The sequence below is a fragment of the Sceloporus occidentalis genome, unplaced genomic scaffold (assembly GCF_023333645.1).
Source record: "Sceloporus occidentalis isolate IW3139 unplaced genomic scaffold, rSceOcc1.0.p SCAF_30, whole genome shotgun sequence".
Lineage (NCBI taxonomy): Eukaryota > Metazoa > Chordata > Lepidosauria > Squamata > Phrynosomatidae > Sceloporus > Sceloporus occidentalis.
In genome coordinates this window covers 7,736,833-7,747,110 of record NW_028317010.1, presented here as the reverse complement: position 1 = coordinate 7,747,110, position 10,278 = coordinate 7,736,833, and the positions used below count along the sequence as shown (strand labels likewise).

At 41.5% G+C, this 10,278-nt stretch overlaps 1 protein-coding gene across 1 annotated transcript; it reads left to right on the top strand.

Annotated features, from left to right (window-relative positions):
* The first annotated feature begins 4,530 nt into the window (after positions 1-4,530).
* Positions 4,531-9,108, top strand: LOC149299003 (cyclin-dependent kinase 1-A). The gene is made up of 7 exons (XM_089486877.1): positions 4,531-4,567; positions 4,867-5,023; positions 6,341-6,464; positions 6,553-6,723; positions 7,003-7,166; positions 7,471-7,612; positions 8,995-9,108. The coding sequence occupies exons 1-7, from the start codon at positions 4,531-4,533 to the stop codon at positions 9,106-9,108; spliced, it is 909 nt and encodes a 302-aa protein (XP_089343003.1).
* The last annotated feature ends 1,170 nt before the right edge of the window (positions 9,109-10,278 follow it).

The following is a 10,278-nucleotide window of genomic DNA, read 5'->3' as shown; positions in this document are numbered from 1 at the left end:
CCACCCTAATTTTCTTACCATATAAAACATATTTATATTTCTTTTGCCTTTTCTCTAAAGTGTCTATAAAATGAATTCTGTTATTTCCTTTGCTGTATAGCTGCCATCATTATTGATTATAAGCATTGTTACAAAGAATCATACTACTGCACATTAATGGACCTTCTAGAAGCATGCTGCTAGCATAGTAAATGGTGCATTGACCCCAGACAGATCTTGACAAGTTAACCCTTACATATTACGGATTTTATTTACATCACCCACTTCTATGGTATCTACCAAAAGATGCTGTTTGATACAAGTATACAGCACTTTACACCCACCAGTCCTTTACATCCATTGATGGCCCAGGATCAAACAGACAGACAGAAAAGGCTTATTAGACCCGGTTTAGATACCTCTGCAGAGACTACAAATGTTACCTGCGCAAAGTGAGCGAGATGAGTCATCACTTTTTTGTTTCTTTATAATGATGGGTGATTTTAATTCCAGCCACAATACATCGACTATACATATTAGGTTATGAAGAAAAGTATCAGGACCATGAAACAGTGCCTGCATGAATACAATGATGTCATTGCAAAAGTAATGAAGCCAGCGGGCATGGTATCCATAACTGTCACTTTCCCCAACTGTCTTTCATTTTGAATGCCACCCATGGGACCCACACTCTAATGTCTCTGTGGGGCCAAAGCAACAGCAAAATATATATATTTTAGTTTGGGGAACGTAAAGTACTTTACTCAATCTGTGACAATGCTTAGTTCTATGTCAGAGGGCTCAGCAAGAAGCAGAGAGGTACAAAATACAAGAGGGAAGGAGCCAGGACACAAACCATCATCTCCTGGTACTCGAACACGTCCCTGGAGCTTTCCCACCTCTACACAGAAAGGTAGCCCACCCGACAAATGCTCGCTCCACCTGAAGAGTCCTCAGAAGCCTCCAGGAGAGGCCAAAAAGACTTCTAAGGTACACGTCTGATTTCAAAGTTAAAGGTAGCAAAGCAATAATCAAGATAACTCTTCGTGCATAAACAGGGCCATCTTTCAAGTTAAAGGGACCCAGGCCAAGTGCCTGCTTGTGGAGCCACATTTAGTCCCCAAGAACTCTTAACCAACCATAACCATCTTAATATCCCTCCAATGCAGCATGCTTTTTTCATTTTGGTCCCTGCAACTTCGTGCCTACCACAATATCCATACTATTCAATCACAAGGTCTATGGAATGCTTGGGCTCTGCCATAATTTTGCAGGGAATACCTAATCGACACAAAAGCAGGCACAGGTTGTTGCTATAAAAAATGATGTGGTAATTTTATGTGATTAAACCATCAGAGGAATGAATATAATAACAGATAAGGTTTATGGCCTTAACATGGTAGAGATCACAGTTCTTGTTTTCTCTAAGTGGGACATCACCTTTGGGAAGCACCTTTTTTATCACGTAGCGGCCCTTTTCCTCCTCAACAGTGGGCTGTAATTTTGTAATATGTCAGCTCGATAGATGAAGGGAGGAGGGAAGAATCACCATGGGTGGTGGGTTGCTTGCAGTAGGTAAGAGTGGGCTCTGGGTGGGCAACTGGAGGCTTGCTTACAGCCTCATTGTAATTAATGACAGCCCTGCCATTTAGCAACATAAATAATAGTGACGACTCTAGTTGCTTTCCTTCTGTTGAGGAGATTGTTTAACCTCACGCATCTATTACTTTGCTTTATTAAGCATGGTGAACGTTGCTTGCCTTGGACAGGTTGTGTAGTCACACAGGGTGCTGTGACTCCAGGGATATCTGTCATAGGGCTTACATAGATTAACCAGGAGTCATTTAGTTTCTCTTGTCATGGAGATACAACGCACACCCTGTCTGGGTTTTTGCTTTGCTGCTCTCGGCTAGTTGCCCATATCCACTCGATTGCATGTTATATCGGGGGAGATTTTTATTATGGTGCCATAAGGTTTGTGTCTTTAGGTCGGCTCCAATAAAAATGCATATGGAATAAATATTCTGCAGGGCTGCATTAAAATCCTTGATGCCACTGATGCTCATCTGGTATGTGCATTGGATTCCCCCGACCTCAGAGCTCTCCAGGTCTGATCCAGAGTCTCCTGGTGAAGTGCTGCTTTGCTGGTCTCCAGGGCAGTTCAGCGACATTTAGCCACACCCACTCACCTCCCGATACAATTTAATACTATTGCATGGCTAACCACACCCCTCACAAGGCTAGCCACAGCCTCACTTAAAACAGCATCTATCTCTCTGGTCCAGTCATTTATCAATATTATTTGTTGCTTTATATAGCACCATCATATTCTGCAGCGCTGTACAATGGCTAAACAGGACATACCAAGTAGGGCATAACATAACAATTTGACTTACACAAAGAGAAAGTAAGGAGTGTCCCTTTACATGCAAGAGTATACGAACAGGGACAGGAATGATTGCCCTATAAACTTTGTTACAGAAATATATTTGGCTATATTTGCACCTTCATAAATCTTCCTTTACATTTACGAAGTTATTGTTTATTTTTGTTGTATTTTGTTTTTGCAAAGTTCCCGACCATACGTAATTAAGATCGTGTCCATAACCCATAGATCAACAAAACATCCCATTTTCTGTAGGCGGCCGCCCGTAGTCTTTTCCTCCCACCGCCCTTTCCTGGTTGTTTCGCGCCGTCATCACTGCTCGCCGTTCATTGGCCCCTTTGAAAGTCTACGTCGGCTTTGATTGGGTGGTAGCTGCCAGCTTTGCGCGGCTGGTTTGAAATCGCATCATTCGGAACTGCTATCCCAGCAGAAGGAGTCCATTCTCCGGGGTAATGTCGCTTTGCTGAGATTCTAAATGTGTTGAGCTGTATTTTGTGTTCTCAAGAGGTGTGGATGTTGTGTTAGTTTATGCAGCGCGTATCTCACATGATTTATGTGCGGGTTTTTTTGTAATTAATTGCGTTGTATTGTGTGTAGGCTGCACATGGCCCGTTGGGTGCTTGTGCATCGTAGAAGCCTGGATCTCATATACCTGGCAATAGATTGGAAATCCAGCCTTTTATTCCAAGTCGTAAAGTGTATTGTGTATCAATTAACTCGATCTATAACCTTTAATATTTCTAAATGCCTACAGACGTCACAGGGCAAATTCCAGGCCTCAGGTAGCCCATGGTTCCTATAATGTTCTGGTTCTTTGTTATGTTAATGCCATTACCCCCCCCTTAATATTCTATGTGGCTGTTCTGTTCTATAGGCTAGAGTCTCCCACCTCTGTCATCAGAAGCTGTTCTCGGTAGGGATGTGGCTATGGCTGTCCGGCTGTTAAAGACCCTACTTACTGTAGCTGGCTATGGTGTAATAGGGTAGGGAATGGGGATCAGTATGTATATTCCGCCAGGTTCTTTGAAAATCATGAAAGTTGATGGCATCCTGAAACCAAAAGACTTCCTTGCTAGCTTTTGGCAGCCATCCATGTAGATGAATCACTAGTTTGTTTGAAAGATCAGCGGTCATGTCCGTATTGAAGGATTTCTTTAAGTAAAGAAATCTGCACATGCTCTGGTTACTGTGTTGCGACCTACTGCAGGTGCCCAGTGTCCCACCCCATTTGCCCCCTGATCTATCCAGAAGGCAAGTGGCACCACTGGATTCATCTCTGAACCCATTGGGAAAGGGGAAGTGCTTTAGGTGAACATGAAAGTATGTGCTGCTCGATGACAGGTGTCAGAATGAGCCACATTATAGAGAATGATACTAGACTTCGTTAAAATATATTGGATTATCTAAAATACACAATTTGCCTCATTTAAATATTTAAAGATCATTTATGAAAACTACTTATGTCCAGGCTTTTATTTTTTTTTACCGGTGCGCCCCATGCTCCGGGTAATCTACTTAATTGTGCAGGTTATATTTTTTACTTGGATGTCCAAGCAAAAAGGGAACCCTTGTAGCATTAATCCCCATCTACTTAATACGCATGCAGTTTTTAACTTGCTCACATGGTTAAGCTAAAACTGCATAATTCCTTCCCTAGCTGGTGACCTAGTCTGTCTGCAATGGGTATGGTTACTGATTCTCCTGGTTACAACGGAATAACAAGCCACTTAGTTTCCTATACCGGTGATCGGGAAGATTTGGAGCTCCTTACTTTATGGTCCAACGGTTGTTAGACTGGGTTCTTAGTGAATCAATATGTTCACTTATCATTGGAACCTGCTAGGAAATGACATGTCGGTATAACAGAGTCAAAACTCAGACAGTTAAGGTTACCCTCAGACATTAGGGCTGGAGTATACATTCCGCATAAAGCCCCCCGTTAATTTAATGTAATGAGACCCCACACGCGTTTGCACCAGATATTTCTGTGCATAACAGGAAGAGCCTCGCAGATTTCAATAGAAGTCTTTGTGTTTGGTTCAAGTAGACTATCGCACCTGGAATACTTGCTTCAGTCTTTTTTGTGTTCATTTTTCTGCTACTTTAAGTGTACACACTTTTAACCCTTTTTTTCACTCTAGGTACGTACCAAAGTATCCACAATCATGGATGAGTATGCTAAAATAGAAAAAATTGGAGAAGGTAAGCGTGTGTCTGTGGCTTGAGTGGTATCAAAAAATGCCTATACGTCTGCTAAGCTTAGAATTTGTTGGAAACAAAATGATCTTATTACGACTGTACTAAGAAGAAAATATTAATGCATGGTATATATTGAGAGAGAAACTAATGCTCTGTTTGCCTATTATGTGCCATGAGAGAATTCTAAGCTCAGTGCCTCCCCCCCACATTTGAAAAAGTTGATTCTGACAAACATTACTTGTTACTGCCATCTTTCAGGCTTTGATTTGGCTGTATTCTAAATTTTCTTGTTTTGTTTTCAGGCACCTATGGTGTAGTGTATAAAGGTCGGCATAAAGCTACAGGTCAGGTTGTTGCCATGAAGAAAATCCGACTGGAAAATGAAGAGGAAGGAGTGCCAAGTACAGCAATCAGAGAAATTTCCCTTCTAAAAGAGCTTCAACACCCAAATATAGTGTGGTATGTATAGGCTGCAGACTTTTTTTCTCCCCCCCCCCCCCCTTTAGCAGTCGTACCTTTTCTGCGTGTCTGTCTGTGTCCTTGTTGCCTTTTATGCAAGGTGACTGCTGATGCACAACTGTATGGCCATTTTGGTTGAGGATTGCATCTTTTGTCTCATTCCTAGTATTCGTTCATATGTAGTATAAACAACCTGCCACAATTACCGTATTGGCTCAATTATAAGCTGCACACTTAAAATTTGGTGCTATATTAAAGAAAAATACACAGTTGAATAGTAAAACAGTATTTTACCTAATGCACAGGAATCTGTATTAACATTTTTTGGTATCTATTATGCAGTTAGTCGGCATAGGTTATATAGAAACAGAAATTTGGAAAACAAATAGCCATGTTAAGGTCCCCCCTTGATTCATAATGCACCTTACTTATGGATATTCCCCTCTGCCCCATCCATGGCTGGCAGAGAGGAGGATCCAGGTCCCCTGCAGCGCTGCGGGGGGATCTGGATGCTTACACGCAGCAGGGCTAAATGAAACAAGAAAAAACCTGCCCGGAACTGTGTCCTGGGTGTTGGGCGATACGAATTGTGCATCCCTGCGCTAAACCCAGATTATAGGCCACACCCTCACTTTAAAGATTTCTAAGCCTATATTCGGGCAAATACGGTAATTGCCTTACTCTTCAGAAAAGTTAAAATATTTTACTGATGATTTTTATACCATCTAACTGGAGTGAAAATTAATGTGAGAGGCCACCAAACCCAGGTACAACTACAATTTATAACAGGAACTCTCCCGGTTTATGAAACACTACTGAGTCTAGATTTGGTGGTTTCTTACAGCTCCACCAATGAATCATGCATATTTTCATACATATAAAATCTTAAAATGACAGTCTGGTGTTGCGTCATACTACCCTCTCTGCTGTCCGTTTGCTCCCGTCCAGCAGGAAAGCGAGCTGAGCCGTAGTTGGTATACTGACCATGTGCACCGGTAAGCAGGCTTGAATCTGAGAACAACCTTCAAGCTGAAATTTTATTGTGCAAATAAAACGCTAATTTCTGTATCTGGATTATTTTACCTAGAAGGGCCATTAAATCCCTTTTTACACAAGAAAATTATGCTCAAGGTATTTTGTGCGATTAAGATCTTTAAGGTAGCTGCCGATTGGTCTTCGCTGTTTTCTGATGGTACAGGAGCTGGTGATTAAATATCTTATTTATATAGCGCCAACAATTTACGCAGGCCATGTCAAAATAAAAACACTGCTCCTTATTTAAACAATCTCTTTATTTTCATTTATTCCCCTTCACAGCCTGCTAGATGTCTTAATGCAAGATTCCAGACTGTACCTCATTTTCGAGTTTCTTTCCATGGATCTTAAGAAGTATTTGGATTCAATCCCCAGTGGGCAGTATCTTGATGCAATGCTTGTTAAGGTAAGGACGGTCATTAGAAAGGGTAACTTTAGTCCTATGGGAATTGTACAGCAACCATAGAATCTTACCGTTATCTTTTTTTCTGCAGAGTTACTTGTACCAGATCTTACAAGGAATTGTATTTTGCCACGCAAGAAGAGTTTTACACAGAGATCTGAAGCCCCAAAATTTGTTAATAGACAGTAAAGGAGTAATCAAACTGGCAGATTTTGGCCTGGCTCGAGCCTTTGGGATCCCTGTCCGCGTCTACACACACGAGGTAAACATGGTGGTTTGTGTTTGTGCTGACCTGTAATGACAAAAGCATCTCATTGTGGGGGGAAAAAAAAAACCTTGTTGAAATGTATGGCTTTGTGCTCTAGAATGCAAGGAGTGACGAATCTTATACAATTTTTTTTATTTTTTATTAATATGGTTGAAAAGCACTGTGTGCAGCTACCATTCTTATTCGCAGCTAAACCAGTTAGCAAAAATGTTTTGTCTTTTTTCTTTTTTTTTTTCTCTCCCACGTTATATTTAATAAATATTATTGCTGTAGGTTGTGACACTATGGTACAGGGCACCAGAAGTGCTCCTGGGATCCGTGCGATATTCCACTCCCGTCGACGTGTGGAGCATAGGCACTATATTTGCAGAGATTGCCACGAAGAAGCCACTCTTTCACGGAGACTCTGAAATCGACCAGCTCTTCAGAATATTCAGGTTTGCATGTTGGGATATAACTGTGTGCCAAATTCTGGAACCTGATCTTCGTTTTCTGATTATGGTTCTGTCCGGAGTAAGCTAGCCGATGTACCAGCAACTAACTTCGTGAACAGCTCCTTCATGTGCACTCACGCTCAATGTATATACTGCTTTAAATACTTAAACTGTTAATAGAACCAAAACCAAATGTCTGTGTGTATATATGGGTGTATATATATTTCTGTTTTACTTTAATTTTTTTTTTATTTTATAGTTTTACTTAAGGAATCTTTAATTTTGTCTTCATCTGTACATATTTTAGAGCCCTTGGGACACCCAATAATGAAGTTTGGCCAGAGGTTGAATCTTTGCAAGACTACAAGAATACATTTCCAAAATGGAAAGGAGGAAACTTGGCAGCTAGTGTGAAAAACATTGATAAAGACGGACTTGACTTGCTATCTGTGAGTAGAGGCAGACTCTCTGATATCTAGAAATTATTTATTTAGACCTGTCCAATATCTGCTTCAGTTTTTGCTTTGTTCCTGATGGCAAAATGATCGCCATGTGGGGTGCGCTTTGAGTTTTCTGCCACGATTTATTCTTAGATTGGCTGTTTTCTATTTTTCCACTAGTCTCTAGCTACCCTGTTGGTCTCAGCCACATGTACAGTGGGCAAGTGTTTGTGTCGAACAGCTTGTGTTCTTGTGAAAGAAATATGGATATCTCATGAAATTAGTATTAAAGTATATTACGCTGCAACTAAAAGGCTAATGGGAATTTGGGCGTCTTGGTAGTTGAGTGTGCTTTCCACAGACAAGTTTGAATAGGACGTGTACAATATGGGTAGCCTTTGTTCTGCCATGTCAAAAAGCTTTAGTGTATTACCGTATTGGCTCGAATATAGGCGGCATTTTTTCCCCCCACTTTAAGTCTTTAAAGTGGGGGTGCGGCCTATATTCGGGGTCTGACGCCCCGGGACATGCAGTTCCGGGCGCCGGGTTAGGATGCAGATCGCCCGCAGCAGTGCAGGGGACCTGCATCCTACTCTCTGATACGCTCAGACAGCCTCCCCTGCCAGCACTTCCCACGGGGGGAGTGCCGGCACGGGAAATTGTCCATCGTGCAGATGTTCACTGGCGCGTAAACAACCTCCGCTGCTAAAGCACGACGTGCCAGCAGCAAGAGGTTAACACTTGCATCGCCGCAGCTGGTAAACGTCTGCGTGATGTACGTCAACAATCTTCCTTGCCGGCACTTCCAACGGCGGAAGTGCCAGCACCGGAAGTTGAATACGCGTACTGCATCTGCACCGGGGGGGGGGGGCTCTTGGGGGCAGAGTGGCAGCACATCTCGGGCAGAGTGGCAACATATCTGTTTCACTAAGTGTTTTTTGTGTGTTTGGTTTTTTTTAAGAATTTTTTTTCTTTAAAAAAGCACCTAACTTTCAGGGTGCGGCCTTTATCCGAGCCAATACGGTATATATGTATATAATATCTCATACAGTTACATAGCTTTAAGGTGTATCCATGCAAGTCTAAACCCCCACCTCTGCCTATGGGTCTGGGTTATCTTTTGGGTTCAGTACGGAGTGCGTTTGCGAGAGTAGATCTATTTCTACATTACTCTAACAGTAACCTGCCTGTTGTAGTAAATTAAGCCATAACACAATGTGATAGGTAGCCTTGCAGCATTTCACATAGAAATAGATTGAAACCCCCCCACCCCCCCAGTACCAATACTGTAAATCTCTGCACCAATGAATATTTTTTTTTTTTGTAATGATTGATAAGGCACTCTTGAAAATATTGTAACTTTAATCTTAATGCTATTTGCATTTTGACAGAAAATGCTTGTATACGATCCGGCAAAGAGGATTTCTGCCAGGAAAGCATTGCTACATCCGTACTTTGAGGACTTGGACAAATCTAGCCTTCCAGCCAATCAAATTAAGAACTAACTCGTACCCTCCAATCAGGGTTCACGCTGGACAATGCAGACTTACTGATGTGATTCACCTTTTTTGTTTCTTCCTTTTTTTTTTTCTTTTTTTTTGTATGTTTGTCAATTTTGTCTGTTTTTTCTTGTGCTGGAAACATTTCAGCATTGTTAGAGTACTTAAATGTGTATGCACAATATCTGTAAATATTTACTCATTGGGGCTGTGTAAAATACATTTGAAAACTCACTGAAGAGACATTTCATTTTCAATAAATAAAGCTTTAAATACAATGCTTTGCTTTGGGACCCCCTGACTCAGTCTATGGAGAAAGCGGCTCAGCGTTGCTGTAAAGAATCCCCTCGGTGTTTGTGTTTCGGCAGGGAAAGTTGCTCAAACATTACAAACTTATTCAAAGCTAAATGACTTTACTGCACACGGTTTTATGTTGCAATAGTTTTTATATGCCAAACTCTAAATGTGCAATCTCTATACAAGTTTCTCTTGGCTCAGGTGCATTAATAGCAATTAGTTTCTAATTTTGGTCTGTGCCGTGAAAAGTTAAAGGGGCCAAGTTCCAGAACAGGGATGTCAAATTCAATTGGGTGGAGGGTTGGTCTGAATCTACAAACTCCTATAGAGGGGCTTGGACAGCTATAACAAAACATCATTTCACAACTGTTTGAGGTTTGCATATCTATCCCAAAAAATACATTTTTAGCCTGAGATGCTTTTGTATCTTACAGCATTCACACAACTCAATCAGAGATGTGCATTCACTCAAGTACCTGCTGTGCTTACGGCACTCGCGCAAGTGACAAAGCTGATGGGCACAACTCACATCTCTCTCCAAAAGGACACATGAACACAACTCACAGCACCGAGAATCACACAAGCCGCAGGCATGCGCCATTTCCTATCGCCCATGCTTCATTACCTCATCCAGCTCATGGCTCTCCCTCTTCTCAGCTTTTGTATAGTTAACATTTCTAACAAACTCTCCAAAACTGACAGTGGCAAACGGGAAAAAAAAGATGTTGGTGGTTTTAATGTACATTCCCCAAAATACACTGCATATAATGACAAATAGGATACAGTAAGGATCAAGTCATGGTATAAACCTGCATACACAAATAGAGTAGCTCAGTTGAGAATACGCAGGGCTTGAATAGTCTACCTGACCACCTAATA